The 17,367-nt window shown below is 39.8% G+C and overlaps 1 protein-coding gene across 5 annotated transcripts in view; it reads left to right on the top strand.

Moving 5' to 3' along the window:
• Positions 1 to 17,367, top strand: part of MCF2 (MCF.2 cell line derived transforming sequence) — an 83,615-nt gene that overhangs the window by 59,547 nt on the left and 6,701 nt on the right. For 4 of the 5 annotated variants that reach the window (XM_038588441.1, XM_038588439.1, XM_038588442.1 and 1 more), the window contains 6 exons: positions 5,805 to 5,897; positions 7,242 to 7,320; positions 7,880 to 7,946; positions 10,574 to 10,683; positions 13,462 to 13,574; positions 16,455 to 16,567. In XM_038588441.1, coding sequence (XP_038444369.1) covers positions 5,805 to 5,897; positions 7,242 to 7,320; positions 7,880 to 7,946; positions 10,574 to 10,683; positions 13,462 to 13,574; positions 16,455 to 16,567 — 575 coding nt within the window. Of the gene's footprint in view, positions 1 to 5,804; positions 5,898 to 7,241; positions 7,321 to 7,879; positions 7,947 to 10,573; positions 10,684 to 13,461; positions 13,575 to 13,738; positions 14,763 to 16,454; positions 16,568 to 17,367 lie in introns of those variants that run through there. The other variant, XM_038588443.1, reaches the window with a different exon arrangement.

Below are 17,367 nucleotides of genomic sequence, written 5' to 3'. Positions count from 1 at the left end.
TTAGCATATTCCCACCTTTCTCCACCTTTCTTTTTCTATCCCTCCTTTATTCCTTACCCCTTGCCCTCCTGAGTGTCCAAAGCCACCCACAGCAGAATCTTGCCCACATCCATCCTGTCCTTTGAAATCACTTTCTTCTATAACCAAACCGTCCTTTTGTCCTAAATACAGCTTGGTATTACAATGAGGTCAGTATTGTTTGAGGGAGTCACTGGCAGTCCAGTGATATTCCCAGCTGGTTTTGACATTTGACAAGAGGAACTTCCAGTTCATACAAGCCTGTAGTTGGTGAGTTTGGTAGTTTTAGTTTTTACACCTAGGTAATTTTACCTTTCAAGTTTCAAGTTGTAAAAGCAGGGGGCACCTGGTTGACTCGGTCGGTAGAGCACAAGACTCTCAATCTTGGGGTTGTGAGTTTGAGCCTCACATTGGGTGTAAAGATTACTTAAAAACAAAATCTTTAATAAAAAATAAAGTGTAAAGGCAGTATAATACTGGTTATAGCAAAATTGGAGAGTAGAGAAAACTAGCATGTCAATTCCCCAACTACTATCATTTGAGTCATTTTTTATGAGCATTTCATAAAAAAAGGTTAGCAAACCATTTGAGGATTGCTAATGTTTTCAGCAGCAGTGATAAAGAGGACAAGCAATGTGTTCTGAGGTGTTTGACTCAGGAGTCTACCAGATAAGCAGGCCCTGCTTTTAATTCTCCCAGAAGGTCAACAGTCCGATGCTGTTCATAATAAAGTTCCTGCCCAGAGTTATGTATTGGACTTCTTTCTCTACTGCCAACTTTCCCTGCTGTCACAACGTTTCCTTAAAACTTGCTGTTTTTACAACAAATACCCAGTTGCTCCTTTGCTCTTAGCAACCCACCTCCACATCCCCAAAATCTCCATTGGTCTTGTATATCTCTAGTAAGCATTGACTGAGAACCACGATTGTATAGCTGACCTCATCTGGGGTTTAGATCGCTTGCTGTCCGTGTATCTATTTCTGGGGAAGAGACTTGATCTCCACAGGCATGTTGGACCCAAATGCATTTGGTTAACTTTTTATTTGTGGAGTGACCTAGTCAATACCTGATGTAGTATCTCTGGTGTGTATTGATTTTTTTTTACCTTTAATTTGTCACAATAATGGGCAACAGAATGCTTCTAAAGTACATTAAAGAGGGACTGGTATGATGGGACCAAGTCATGAGAATTCAAACTATAATGGTTACTGTGGCAACGGTAGGATAGATGCAAGAAACATTTCTGTGGAAGGTAGGCAGACAGGCTTGGTGACTTATTAGACACAGGAAAGAAACAATACCTGACATTTGAAGGAACAAAAATCAGTCTGATTTGTTTCCTTTGGTTTCCCAATAATCCTTAGCATTAAAAAAAAAAAAAAGATTTATTTATTTGAGAGAGAGAGCATGAGTGAGGGGCAGAGCAGAGGGAGGGGGGCAAAGCAGACCCCCCTCTACTGAGCAGGGAGCCTGACGCAGGACTTGATCCCGGGACCCTGAGATTATGACCTGAGCCAAAGGCTGATGCTTAACTGACTGAGCTACCCAGGTGCCCCATGCCTAGCATTTTTTTTAAATTTATTTTTTATTGGTGTTCAATTTACTAACATACAGAATAACCCCCAGTGCCCGTCACCCATTCACTCCCACCCCCCGCCCTCCTCCCCTTCTACCACCCCTAGTTTGTTTCCCAGAGTTAGCAGTCTTTACGTTCTGTCTCCCTTTCTGATATTTCCCACACATTTCTTCTCCCTTCCCTTATATTCCCTTTCACTATTATTTATATTCCCCACATGGATGAGACCATATAATGTTTGTCCTTCTCCGACTGACTTACTTCACTCAGCATAATACCCTCCAGTCCCATCCACGTCGAGGCAAATGGTGGGTATTTGTCATTTCTAATGGCTGAGGAATATTCCATTGTATACATAGACCACCTCTTCTTTATCCATTCATCTTTCGATGGACACCGAGGCTCCTTCCACAGTTTGGCTGTCGTGGCCATTGCTGCTATAAACATCGGGGTGCAGGTGTCCCGGTGTTTCATTGCATTTGTATCTTTGGGGTAAATCCCCAACAGTGCAATTGCTGGGTCATAGGGCAGGTCTATTTTTAACTCTTTGAGGAACCTCCACACAGTTTTCCAAACCAGCTCTGCAAGAAATTTTAAGGGGGACTCTTAAAATTCCCCTTTAAGAAGAAGTTCAGTGGAACATTCCACAAAAACAAGGACTGAATAGATATCATGATGACACTAAACTCATATCTCTCAATAGTAACTCTGAATGTGAACCCCATCAAAAGGTGCAGGGTTTCAGACTGGATAAAAAAGCAGGACCCATCTATTTGCTGTCTACAAGAGACTCATTTTAGACAGAAGGACACCTACAGCCTGAAAATAAAAGGTTGGAGAACCATTTACCATTCGAATGGCCTAGCATTTTTAATAAAAAGATTATTCAGTGATGCCTGCAAAGATTTAGACCAGGGGTACCAGGAAAATGGTGATCCTGCTGACAGAGAAAGATGGAAATTTGGCTATTTCTTGAGCCTCACTCTGCTGACCCTCTTGCTTTCCTACTGTGAGATTCCAGGATTAAATCATGGCTAGCAATTCTAGTCAGTGTGTGACATGAGCATTGGGGTTACTGGTTTCAGAGTCTTCTCCTTGCTTGAGAGGATGGATGCAGAATGCTTTCCACCGCTGAGCCACTTCCCTGTCACTTTTACTGGACTGTTGTCTTGACTTCATCCTATGAGGCTAGATCCCCATGGCCTGATGATTGTGTGCTATATTTTAAGTCAGCCACTTCTATGCAAAGGAAAGGCCCGAAGGTCACAGTCAGATGCAGAGATTTGAGTTCTTCACATTCCTCAGTTCATGCATTATCATCATCTTTTTTTTTGACTTAATAAACATACATATAGTGCTTACTGTTTGCTAGAAACTGTCCTATGTTTATAAATAGCAATGTCAACTCATTTAACCCACATAGCAACCTTATATGAAGTAGGAACTATTATTAACCCCATTTTGAAGATGGGAAAGCCAAGTTCCAGAGAAGTGCGTAATTTGTCTAAGAGCATGTAGACATGCTGTGCAGCACAGATTCAAACCAAGGCAGATGGTTCCAGAGTCCATGCCCTTAATGACTGTGCCATGCTGGAAGGCCTTGTGTTTCATTTGTTCCTTCTTTTATTCCTTCCTTCCTTCATTATTCTCCACACTTAATTTCCTCTCTACCCCTGTAACAACCATTCTAATTTACTTGATGTATATCCTTCAGTTTGTATGTTTTTGTTAAATGTATATTCATGTTCTGTGTGCACATCTAGTTCAATTTTCATAAATCATATGCTGATATAATCCTCTTTTTTCTTTCTATTCTTGTCTCTGAAACTGTTTTTAAGATATAGCCACATTACTGGTTTATACCCAGTATCTTGCTTCTAACTGCTTCATAGCACTTTAGTTTCTTTAGCTATATTTTTTGTTAGTGTGATTCAAGATCAATTTTTAAAATGATACTGACCCAAGAAGGAAGTAGACTCTATTCCAGAGATATAAATAAAAGTCTTCAGATTGGTAGTTGTTGGTCACAATCCCAGAGTTGTTGAGTCACCAGGTGACTTTTAACAAGGCATTTGACATCTTTACACTGCCTTGATGACAAAAAATTAGACTGAAAGTTGGAGTCCTCAACCCTTGACACATTGAGACTCATAGCTACCACAAATATGAATGAAAATGTGAAATGTGGCAGAGGCTACCATTAGGATATGACTATAGAATCAGCCTTGTTATTTTCTTATATATAATATGTATTATATACTATATTACATAACTATACTCATATAGTTAGACCTTCAACTACCTCTAGAGTCTAAAACTGAATTTCAGGGGGATCCCTGGGTGGCTCAGCAGTTTAGCACCTGCCTTCGGCCCAGGGTGTGATCCTGGGGTCCCGGGATCGAGTCCCGCATCGGGGTCCCTGCATGGAGCCTGCTTCTCCCTCTGCCTGTGTCTCTGCCTCTCTCTCTGTGTCTCTCATGAATAAATAAATAAAATATATATTTTTAAAAAACTGAATTTCATGATATAGTAAACATTTCATTGAATAGTAACATTTAATAATGTTTAAAAGCCTTTCTTTTTTTTTTTTTTGTTTAAAAGCCTTTCAATAAAACCCTTATCATTTGTTATTTGAGAAAATATATACATCCACAAAACACAAATGGATTGTATTCCAGTAGAACTAAGTGTGAGTTGCTTGGAACTCAGGACAATATTGTCTGATAGACATCATGGTTAGGTTTCCAGGGTAACTCATAAAAGTTCATTTAATCCATAATGATGTGCTATATGTATGCAATGAAAAAAAATCACAAAACTGTTTTGTGGTTCAAATAAGGGAAAGTTTAGAAAACAAAGTCATATACTTAGAAAAAACTCATTATATGATCTAGGCATTTAATGCAAGCTATTTAGTCCTTTAATCAACTCTGTGAAGTAGGTATTCTTCCCATTTTATAGTTGAAAAAAAATGCAGTTCAAAAAGGTTAAACACTTTGCACCAGAACACAGAGCTCCTAATAGGCAGAGATGGAGTTCCCAGGCCTCTCAGACTCGAGCTCCACACGCCATCCAGCTTACGATATTGAAGGAAAAGTGTGTGTTGAAATGCAGTTGAAATAGAGATTGAACATGAGATTATTATTTATCTTAAATCCTGATGCTTGAGCAAAAGTAGGTTTAGCTAGAGCGGTTGAGTAGGAATATGAAGATATTTTTGGAGATTCTGGAAGTCACTGCTGACTACATGCAGGGTAGGTGTCAGAGATTCTTGTGAGTATAGATCTCATTTCATTTCTGAGCACAATCCCTTTTCTTTCTCTTGATATGTGATCTCACTAGCAGTACTTGTAGTGCTTATCTGCTCTAGTTAGGGCCGTTTGGGGGACTTGTAAATGGAACAGAGAGTGAGATATTCCTTTAGATAATTAGACTGGAATTGAACAAAAAGACAAGGCAGGAGAAGACTGAAAGAGAATGTGTGTTTGAGGGAGGGAAATTGCTCAAAATGGAATTAACCAAGCTATGAGCAGCACAGCACAAATGGAAGAGTTTGTGTTCTGCATAATCATATGGAAAAGAAAAATCGTGGTAAGGAAGAGATATCGCATATAAAAATTTCACTGGCTTCAAGAACATCTCACTCTCCTATGTCAGATCATTTGTTTTCTAGGGAAGCTGAGAGGTTGGTGGAAATAGAGGGGAGCCTTGTGTACCCCGCTGGTTTCCCCTCCACCACATAAATTGGATGTTTCTCACTTATAAAACTTCTATAGAGATAAGTAATGATCTCTAAGATAAACTTATCTGACAAATGATTTTTAAAAGCAGTGATTTAACTCAATTTTGTATGCGCTTTTTTATTGGTGTCTAATTACTTTTAGTCCTGTGTCTGACATGATAATTTATTTTAATAGTGTGCAGTTAATTTATAACAGGATTCAATCTTAGGGGGAGTAGCTGGATGTTCAGATTCGTAACATATGTTTCAATCACTGGAATGGAGCATGTAACTTATACTGTAAGTGCATGGTTCAGTGAAAACAGTTAAATAGGTCTGTGATTATATTTATAATTTCATATTCTTTGAATCTAAAATGTGCATTTTGCCAAGTGAGAAATTCTGGCTCACTTAGAATATGACAGGGGTGGATTTAATGTAATTGCATATTCCAAATAAAATGCTCATGAAAATTTTGACCTATTACAGATGGATGAAGTTGGCATCACCGAATATGTAAAAGGAGATAATCGCAAATTTGAAATCTGGTATGCTGGCAAGGAAGAAGTTTATATTGTCCAGGTTGGTCATTGAAATATTTTTTTAAAAGATTTTATTTATTTATCCATGAGAAACACACAGAGAGAGGCAGAGACATAGGCAGAGGGAGAAGCAGGCTCCATGCAGGGAGCCCGATGCAGGACTCGATCCCGGGTCTCCAGGATCACGCCCTGAGCCAAAGGCAGACGCTCAACCACTGAGCCACCTAGGTGTCCCTGCCATTGAAATGTTATTTTAGAAACCGTAATGTGCATTAAGACATGAAAGTCTAAGTTTTGCAAACATGCATAATTTTGGTTACATTATTATAAAAGTTCTCACTCCTTTCCTGCAGGTCACTTAAATACTATTTAATATTCTTTGTGACACAGGTATTCAGTTTTCAGTTGCACGTGGTTTCTCTAACTTGAGATGTGCCGCTGAGGTTTTCTAGGGCTTTGAATTTTTACAACCACACCAGGATACTTACCAACTCTAGCTAGTAGCCAAGAACATGCCAGGTGCATCTCTGTCCCCATCAAGTTTCTGGAGTTACAGGTTTATAATGGTTCTGAGTGCCTCTTGCGCTTGGCATTCTGATTGTGAGACACAGGGATATAACAGGTCACATTTGATCATTGTCTCTGAAAAATAGGCTCAACAGTACACTTAATCTTATGAAAAAGATCAAAATAAGAATATGCTTAAAGCTCTGGCTTAATGTGCTATAAGGGCCCAACCTGTTTCAGAGAAGAGGAGAGGAATGAGAAAATTTGTATTTGTATCATGACTTGTGACAATGTGAACGTCCAGAGTACTCTGTGTTTTTTCTTTGTTGTAATTCTGCATTAGGTGATTAGAATCCATAAAAATATATTTTCTTGGCTTGATTTAGATGTAGGACTTCTTGCTATCCTTCTACAAACTTGTAAGTTATCAAGATTATAGCAGATTGTCTTTTCTGAAACAGAACTTGTTTTATTTTACTGAAATTAAACATAAAAGCATTTATAGTTTTAAAAAGGACCCACCAAATTAAATAAATACATAAATAAATAAAAGGACCCTCCTACAAAGGAAAATGAAGTTAGGTTATGTTCCAGTTTTTCTCTGAGCATTGTTTTTTAAGGGTTCAAAATGGTTTTGACTTTTTTTTTTGTTTTTTGTTTTTTGTTTTTTTTTTTTTTGGTTTTGACTCTTACGTCATCTCACTGATAGCTACTTAACTTGCTTCTTAGAAGTTTTCAGAAGCAAAATGGTACAGTTTGAATATACTGGTTTAGGATGTGGATCATGCTTGATATATATAGTTGCATTTGTTTCATTAGAAAGGGTTCTTTTTCAAAGGAAACATGTCTCCCCCTCCCCCCTTTCAAACATCCTTAGGCTCCGAACGTAGATGTGAAGATGACATGGTTAAAAGAAATAAGAAGTATTTTGTTGAAGCAACAGGAACTTATGACAGGTAATTTCAGAATAAGTACAGTGACAGATCATTGACTTAGGTTTTGTGATAGTTGGTACAGGGAATGGGGCCGATATTTACTTTAGACTATAACGAAAGGGTTTGTTAAACTAATTAGTAGAAAGTCAATATTCAAGGGGTTGTTTAAACTCTTTTGGAGAATGAACTTTACACTAGAAAGTGAACTCTGGTGCTTGAGAAGCAGTTGCAAAGTACTATAGCAAACGAACTGCGTTAAATTAATTCTGAACCCTTCTCAGGAGTCAACTCTACCAAAGACCTTAAGGCGTCACTGCTTGGTGGTGTTGGAATGATGATGTTTATAGTTATAAACTTGAATTTCTGGATAAAATATTACATACTTCAGTCCTTTTCCATATTTTAAATCCAGACCAGCCTTTCCTCTGGTTACCTCACACGTTTGAAGGTTAATTCTCATGGGAATGTTGTTTATGTGTGTGTGTGTGGGGGGGCACTTGCATGTGTGAAGGACATTGGTTTCCAAGGAAGAAGTGTGGCTTCTCAATGATGCTTCCATAAGCTTTGTTTTAATCCACAGTTAAAAAACGAAAGCAGCATAATCCCTTAATGGAACAGGATCAGCTTTCTTCTCAGCAGAATGATGAGTAAGTGATTATTCTTGAAGAAATATCACTCCTGCAATCTTCTGGGTTTTGTATGTACAGGAGACAGTGTCATGATCAAGTATTTCAGAGACAGAAACTACCCTCCCTTTTAGCAATTACTCATCAAATTCCTTAAACACATCATCTTCTCAGCTCTATCCTTACACTTGGAGCCTGACAGTCCTCAACAGTTATCCCATTGTTCTCCTTGATGTTAAAAATAATATGAGAGTTTGGGCTAATTTTTAAGCATGATTACAAATGCTTTGTTCTCGGTATATTCTGAGGGGGAGTGATGTGTAGGTGAAAAGTGGCTGCACTCCTGGTTTTCTCTTCAAAATATTTTTGGTCACCTTCAATCTGATTGGAGAAAGAGAGTTGTAAGAATGATGAAGGACTGGCAGGCACTGCTGGCCCACAGCTCCATAGTCCCTAGATGGAGACAGCTGGCTGGCAACTTGGCTTCTCTTTCTATGTATGGATCAGAGAGGAGGTATGGGTCTGGGGAGGGAACTGTGCCTGCATACAACCATGAAGTCTTTGAGGAAGGTAGCAGTCCTAAATGGTAGCACTGCTGCTGGTTTGGAGATGTCTTCATATTTGCCTCTAGGAATCCTAAAAGGCAGAGCTGCCCATAGAACACGTGCATATATGCAGAAAGAATCCCCACACTGATTCCAAAGCCTTTGCACAGAAATTCACCATACAGTGTCATCTGCATGATACAAGGATCATTGAATGGTTTATTAAAAATAATTACATATTTTTTTTCTGAGAGGGATGGAGGGAGAGAGGGAAAGGGGAGGGATAGGGTGAAAGAGGGAGAAAGTCTTAAGCTAACTCTGTGGTGAGCGGCATGGGGCTCAATCTCATGACACTAAGGTCGTGACCTGAGCCAGAATCAAGAGTTGGATACTTAACCAACTGAGTCACCCAGGTGACCCGAAAATATTCTTTAAAAAATTTTTTTAAATAAAGGGATGTCTGGCTGGTTCAGTCAGTTAAATGTCTGCCTTTGGCTCAGGTCATGGTCCCAGGGTCCTGGGATCGAGCCCTGAGTAGGGCCCCCTGCTTAGTGGAGAGTCTGCTTCTCCCTCTCTCTCTCCCTCTTCCTCTGCTTGTCCCCTCAGCTCATGCTCGCTTTCTCTCTGAAATAGATAAATATAATCTTTTATAAAATTTAAAATATAATAAAAATACTCTTTTTCTCTTTGTTGCATATTATCTTTTAAAGGTAGCTAAAAACCAAGATCAAAGTGCTGGTTCATCTGGGGCTTTAGGAAAATCATTTAAAAGTCCCAGTGGAAGTCTTTATCTTCCAGAGTCACAATACTCAATCTTTTGTGATAGATTATGGAAAGAAAGTCTTTAGATTTCCTATAGTAATTGACTTTATAGTAGATGAAACAACCCAACAGTATTAATCAAATTAAAATTTCAGTATCATTTATATATACCTTACCTAATACACTGAGGTTAAAAGATCATCTGGCAAGCAGCAGGGATTTTTTAAATATTTTTCTGACTTTCCCTTAAAGAACCTCCTCTGTTCTGTTCAGCCCATATGACAATCAGAGAGGAGGTATGGATATTCTCCTAGTTCAGGGATGGAGATGGGAGACCAACAGAGGCCGTGATGGCCATCGCCAGAACTTTTATGGGAGCTATTGGGAAGGAATAGTTTTTTTTTCCAATATTTTTTTTCCTAATATTTTTTTCCTTTGAAATGAAAAGTTCTATTAAGCCTATGAGCTTAGGTTTACTAGGGCCACTTCTCCTTACACACGTGACTGGGGGAAACAGGGCAGCAGGGAACGGGAACGAACACAGTGGAAAAGCAATGCTGAAATAGATTCCTGATGACGTTGCTTAAGCACCTGGATCTGTATGTATTCAGCATTAGTCCTTAGACTCTGTTGCATGAACCAATAAATTCCTCTTTTTATGGGATTTTTTTGTTTACATTTTTCCAACTGTATGGAATTACAGTTGACACTTAAAATTCATAGATATTTGTTTTTAAAGATTTTATTTATTTATTCATGAGAGATACACAGAGAGAGAGAGGCAGAGACACAGGCAGAGGAAGAAGCAGGCTTTCTGCAAGCAGCCTGATATGGGACTCGATCCCGGATCCCGGGATCATGTCTTGAGCTGAAGGCAGACGCTCAACCACTGAGCTACCCACGCATCCCCAAATTTGTAGATATTTAAAGAGTAAAACTTGATATGATCCATGTATGCATTGTGAGTTATTAATCCCAACCATCCTTTTGTGTGTGTTGTGTGTGGTGAGAACACTTAAGATCTACCTCTTAGCAAATTTCAAGTATATAATACAGCACACAATAGGAATTTTAAACAATATACCTGCTGTGGGTCCAGAAGGCAGTAATTTTCTCCTTGCATATTAAAAAGAGACCTTGCTGGCTTGGATCCTAGAATTTAAGCTTTTGTTATATCATGAACTATCATTCTACAGACTTAAGGGGGAAATCAGCTCTGTTTGAATGATTCTCAGAGCATGTTCTTAACCCCGGTAATCAGTGGAAAAATGCCATTTTTAATTTTTTGTTATTCTTAAACTGGATAAAAGCTCACTTATTTTTACACATTTACTGTTTCAGGAGGCAGCATGGATCTTTTATGGGTGCAGAAGAAACTGAATCGGAACACAGTGGCACTATGGTGGAGGTCCGGGAGGCAATTGCATCGGTTCAGGCTGAAGCCAATACAGGTATGTGTAACGGTCCTAGGGACGTGAGACTCGTGGCTGTGCACATTGTTTTCTCCCACTGTTAACTTGGAAAATCTACCTATTACCTTCGTATAAAGAAAACAGAGTTAATCCATTTTTATAAGGCTCTTTTGTTTTCCATATGCAAGATATTATTTTTTTAATTTTATTTTTTATTTTATTTTTATTTTTTTAATAAATTTATTTTTTATTGGTGTTCAATTTGCCAACATACAGAATAACACCCAGTGCTCATCCCGTCAAGTGCCCCCCTCAGTGCCCGACACCCAGTCACCCCATCCCCCCATCCCCCCACCCACCTCCCCTTCCACCACCCCTAGTTTGTTTCCCAGAGTTAGGAGTCTCTCATGTTCTGTCTCCCTTTCTGATATTTCCCACTCATTTTTCTCCTTTCCCCTTTATTCCCTTTCACTATTTTTTATATTCCCCAAATGAATGAGACCATATAATGTTTGTCCTTCTCCGATTGACTTACTTCACTCAGCATAATACCCTCCAGTTCCATCCACATCGAAGCAAATGGTGGGTATTTGTCGTTTCTAATGGCTGAGGAATATTCCATTGTATACATATACCACAGCTTCTTTATCCATTCATCTTTCGATGGACACCGAGGCTCCTTCCACAGTTTGGCTATTGTGGACATTGCTGCTATAGCATCGGGGTGCAGGTGTCCCGGCGTTTCACTGCATCTGTATCTTTGGGGTAAATCCCCAGCAGTGCAATTGCTGGGTCGTAGGGCAGATCTATTTTTAACTCTGAGGAATCTCCACACAGTTTTCCAGAGTGGCTGCACCAGTTCACATTCCCACCAACAGTGCAAGAGGGTTCCCCTTTCTCCACATCCTCTCCAACATTTGTGGTTTCCTGCCTTGTTAATTTTCCCCATTCTCACTGGTGTGAGGTGGTATCTCCTTGTGGTTTTGATTTGTATTTCCCTGATGCATATGCAAGATATTCTGGTGGGTACTGCAGGTGGCTGGTTGTCAAAGCAGTACCTGGGCGAGTAGCATCAGCATCACATGGGAACTTTTAAGGAAGGCAGATTCTCTGTGTCTGCCCCAGACCTTCTGAGTCAGAAACTCGGGGAGGAGGACACCTGGGTGGCTCAGTCAGTTAAGCATCTGCCTTTGGCTCAGGTCATGATGCCAGGATTCTGGGATGGAGCCCTGCAGTGGGCTCACCACTCAGTGGGGAGTCTGCTTCTCCCTCTGCCCCTACCCCCTGCTCATGTGCTCTTTCTCTCAAACGAACAAATGAAAAATCTTAAAACAAAAACAAAAACCTCTGGGAGTGAGACCCAGCCATTTGTGATTTCACATGTTTTCCAAGTGATTCTTTCTGATGCATGCTCAAGTGTGGGAACTCCTTCTACATAGTACAGAGATGAATAAAACACATATGCCATAGCTGTAATGCATAGAGAAGAGTCATTTACAGCTGGAATATTTAGTTTTCTTTTGCAAATTATCTCATTTAAGCTGATTTCAAACAAGTTTTTTAAGTCAGCAAATATATCATGGCCTGTGTGCCTGGAATTGTGCAAAGCTTTGGGCATACAGTGTAATTAAGATACACTCAGCTGCCATCCATATGAAACCAGGAGGGTAGAAGGATAATTCAACAAGCGATTAAAATTAAATATGGTAAGTGTTATAACAGAGAAGTGCGAGGTGCTGTAGAAGCACCTAAACAGCTCTGGATAAACAGCACAGACTTTCCTAGAGAAATGTGTACCAGAAATGCTCAACAGATGCCTGATACTCGATACTTAGATAGGACGGTCCATACTTCTCTACTAGTGGAAGAGAAACAAGTAATGACAATCTTGTTCAGCTGAAATCCACTTCCCTCGGGTCACCTATGCTGTGGCCTCCTGAGCAGTCAGGAGAGAGCCTAGTACCAATGTCTTCATTTGACAGATTAGGAAACCAAGTCAGGGAAAGTTGACATGACTTTTGAAGATAACCCGAATAGTTTAGTGTGGCCAAGATGAGAGTCTGTTAATTTTCTGCTTAGGTTAGACTGCTTAATCTCTATCAATTCAATATATTTTATGAATTAAGCACCTGTTATGCATTAGGCTCTTAGAGGACATACAAAGCATAACACATGGTCTCTGCCTAATAAGAGAGTTAAGACAAGTCAAAAATAATATCTGGTAGAGTGTGCTAAGTGCTATTTGAGTAATAAAAATGCCCTTGAAAAAATTTTGGGGAAGGAATTATTTTCTTTAAGAAAGGGTAAATAGGGGCACCTGGGTAGCTCAGTGGTTTAGCGCCGCCTTCAGCTCGGGGCATGATCCCGGGGTCCCAGGATCGAGTCCCGCATGGGGCTCCCTGAGAGGAGCCTGCTTCTCCCTCTGCCTGTGGCTCTGCCTCTCTCTCAATCTGTCTCTCATAAATAAATAAATAAATAAATAAATAAATAAATAAATAAATAAATAAAATCATTTAAAAAAAGAAAGGGTAAATATTCCCTGGAACATTATTTAACTTATTATTTTTAATAATTGTCCCATCAACTCCAACCTGAAACCATCCTAAAAAGTAAAAAGGGTATATGACATTCTGGGCCCTTTCTGAAATATCAGAAATTCTAAACTAGTACAGGCTAGTCAGAGGTTTTATTGTATAAAGATACTGTTCTTGGACCATTGATGGTTTCAGCCTTGATTGTTAACAGTTAGTTTTACTTCTCTCCCTGAGATGGACCAGCACCATTAAGTAACTGCCCTGCTCCATGTTTTTCTTATAGTCTGGGCGCAGATGTCATCACCTGCAGAGATCTCTGAAGACCCCGAGGAATGGCCCAGCAGCTATTTCTATGCTTCTTATGATGACAATGAAGAAGAAGAAAGGCCCCTAATGGTTAGTAATGGCGAGTTCAAATAAGTAAATAAGAACTCTTGGGGCCATATTATGGACACAGTAGGGAGGCACGCGGGGGCAATCTTCTGTCCATACCCTTGAGATCATTAGGTAGATTTCATAGTCAAAAGATTTGAAACCAGTCTTACCGCTTCTCTCTGTAGGTAGAACTGGTTTGAGCTGTCTATACATGGTGCTTCTCCCGAAGTGGAGACAAATGGTCCATCACGCCAAGTCTCTCCACACATCGACCAGTTTGATCTTTAGTTCAACTTCACCACTGTGTTTCCAATCTAAGCATAGGAGTTAAAGTCAGAGAACAAAGGAGAGTCAGATATACTTTAAGAATCAGTTTAGATTCCAGATGGGAAAAGCTAGGGAATAAACTTTACAGGTATGAAACTATTGGATCACGTCTTGAGAATGTATTTTCGTGGGCTTCCAGAACATGTGTTAATGACACCAAATCAGCAGAACAGAGCAAGGGAGCACCCCATACGACTAAAGGGGTTTGCTTTAGAGTAAAAGTAACTTACAGAAGAAATCGTGCGCAGTGTGGTTAGGAGCCCAGTAGGTTCTTAGGGAGTATCTACAATTTTTTGAAGTCAGCAGCTTGGAGGGTGGGAATGCTGCTTTGCAAGGGAATGTTGCTTTGCAAGGGAATGCTCTTTGGTGCCCTTCAGCGGAACAAATTCAGTTTGGCAGCTCTGATGTTGGCGTTAGGAAGTGATGGCATGTAGTATCCATTCTGGAATGCTTCTTTTTAAAAAGTAACAGAATATTCTTTCTCTTAATAATACAGTGACCGTGATATGTATTTGGCAGTGTCTTTAATGAATATTATCTGAGGATGGGAGAGGTAGTTGTTCGGATGTGAGCCAAAAAAAATCAGAGGAAGCCAGTTTGGGTTTAAATGTTTTCGGCAAGGTCTTAAGTAAGCATTTTCCCAGCTATGGTGTCAGAAAATAATGCAAATATGCAGAACTGATGGCTTTAATCATAGGGGATGGGAATGTAGAAAACCCCATAAACTCTCTCCTCTCACAATCATTCCCTGACTTGTGCTGCTAAAGAAAACATACAGAGGAGCAACACCCGGGTGAGCATCTGCCTTTGGCCCAGGGTGTGATCCTGGAGACCTGGGATCGAGGCCCACATCAGGCTCCCTGCATGGAGCCTGCTTCTCCCCCTGCCTGTATCTCTGCCTCTCTCTCTCTCTCTCTGTCTCTCATGAATAAATAAATAAAGTCTTAAAAAAAAGCAACACAGTGCGTTCTATATACTACCACCCCTACCACCCCCCAGGGTACCCCCAAAACAAAAAAGCAAAACAGGTTGGAATGAGCTGCTCTTTTAGCCTCATTTTTATCAAGTCAAAAACTAAGAAAGAGTGGGTGCTGCCTTCCTTGGAGAGTCCTGTGTCAGAGATGGCTCTCCTAATTTGATGAAGCTGCGAAGTTAAATGGCAAGTAGCTCTTCCCAGCCTGCTCCTCAGCCCATTTCATACAAGTACTGCTCAAAAGTCCTTTAAGCCCAAGTGATGTGCATATTGTTTTCAGACTAATTCCTTTGCATGTGCACGGAATCGACGTTACGTAATTCTTTCTTTTAAAATATTTTTAGTTATGGTACTCTTTATTTTTTATTACATTTTTAAATTTAAATTCAATTTGCCAACATACAATATAACACCCAGTGCTCATCCCATCACGTGCTCTCCTCAGTGCCCAGCTATGGTACTCTTTTTAAGCTCATGTATTTAATGCGTAAGATACTGTGCTAAAAAACAAACAAACAAAAAAAACTCATCTCAGAATACTTTTGGACTTGGGGCACCTGGCTGGCACAGCTGGTGGAGCATGCGGCTCTTGATCTCAGGGTTGTAAGTTCTAGCCCCATGTTGGGTGTAGAGATCACTTAAAAATAAAATGTTAAGAATCCCGCCCAAGAGGAAGGATACAGAAGTGCTGCAGTGCCTGGGCTGGCCTGGGCTGGCCTCACGTGACTGGTCTTGCAGTCTAGCTGGTGGTCTGGCTGCAGGTGCGACCTGCATGGCATGAAGTGCCCCAAGTCGCATGAGGACCGGTCCAGTCCCCTGTGGAGAGCCCCTCATCCCGGTAAAGGGGGAAGTGGCAAGGGGGCAGCCCCCTCGCAGGTCGGGCAACACATGTTGGTGGGGAACCTGGTGCTAACCATGGGTAGAGGACCTGCTTCTGGGTCAGGGGTTTCGTAGCTAGCAGAGCATCTCCCTCGCTGCAGTCTATTCAAAGTCAGCCCTCGACACAAGGATTTGAAGAACATTTTTTTAATTTAAATTTACTTTTAAAAAGATCAAAAAAACATAAAATCTTTGAAAATATATTTTTGGATTTGAACATTATTATTTCTTCTCTGATTGCATTTCATTGCAAAGCTTTTGTGTTTATTATTTTTACCTGTGCAAAATTTGATACAAATCCCAGAAATCCTTTTGAGGGCATTACTCGGTCTTTGTTTTAGGGCCCTGCCTTTGATATGTGCCTAGATAAATTTTCCATGAGAGCAGTTTACAAATAACAGTATTTAAAAATTATTTTCATACTGGATTTTTTCTGGGTTTATGCGTATAATTCATATAAGTTAGATTAGTCGTGCTCTGTCATTTTTTGTGTAATTCTCTTTTAACAAATAAAAATGAATTCTTCAGGTTAAATAAACACATGTTCTGTTTTTTTCCCCGGTCACAAACTGCTCCGTGTTTGCTTGTTCTCCCCTAAGCTGCTATAGCCACCACTATTACCGTTGAAGTCAAGAGTAAATTCTTCATGTCACAGAGCATGCAGTTATGCAAGTTGTTTTACGATCAAATTTGTAATGTCATTTTTCAAAACAACCTTACAGTCTCCAGGCAAATACAAAGCCCTAGCAGATTGTAGGAAGAGAGGCCCAGAAGACCTCCTGATTAGAAATGGAGATGTCATTCAATTTCTCCATGAAGATGCTGAAGGTCAATGGTAGGTGTGTTCTCAGTGCTTATGCTGACCTCCGCCGGGGGCACGTGGATATCTAATCAAATGTTCTGCTTTACTTGTATCTTTGTTATACAGTCTCAAGAAGCAGAAATATCACATTTCTTATCAATGTTTCATTTTCATTGCTTCAGCTATGCCTATATAGCTCACTGAAAGGGATGTTAACCTTTGGTGAGTGAAAAATGCTTTGAAAGAATGAAATGCTATGGGTCTGCATGCTCTTGTGGTTTACCTTTGGCTCAGACATTTCAGCGAATAGATCTGGCTTTGTAATGGCTACAGATCATACTACATTTGATCATTTAAGTCATTCATTAATTCATCACATTTTTAACGAATGCCTACTATGTGCCAGGAACCATGCTTTGCTACTTTATAACATAGCCACCCTTCTCTTTATCAATTCAAATATTGACATTTTAGTCTTACCATTCTATTCTTGTGCATTTGACTTCATGCAGCACCAATTGCAAAGATGGTTCTGCCAAATATACTACGTAATTATAGAGGACCCAAAGCAGGAAGGAAATATTGTTGGGAAGAGGACTGAATAAAGCTTCCATAAATCTTTTGGAATTTTTATATGAAATAATTCTGGCTTCATTGTGTCAATAACTTTAAGTGAAGTGCTACAGTGACCGTGTACTTTGACCCAAAGGGTGAAAGAGTACACATAGGGTGAAAAGTAATGACGGATCATTAAAGTAATAACCATTTTTGCTAGTAACCTAAGTCCTTTGTAGGTTACTCAAAGGACTCAAGAACAATGTCATGAAGGTCAT

This window comes from Canis lupus, chromosome X (genome assembly GCF_011100685.1).
Source record: "Canis lupus familiaris isolate Mischka breed German Shepherd chromosome X, alternate assembly UU_Cfam_GSD_1.0, whole genome shotgun sequence".
NCBI classification, from domain to species: Eukaryota; Metazoa; Chordata; class Mammalia; order Carnivora; family Canidae; genus Canis; species Canis lupus.
The sequence above is the reverse complement of the archived record's forward strand: the minus strand, read 5'-3'. Positions and strand labels throughout refer to the sequence as shown.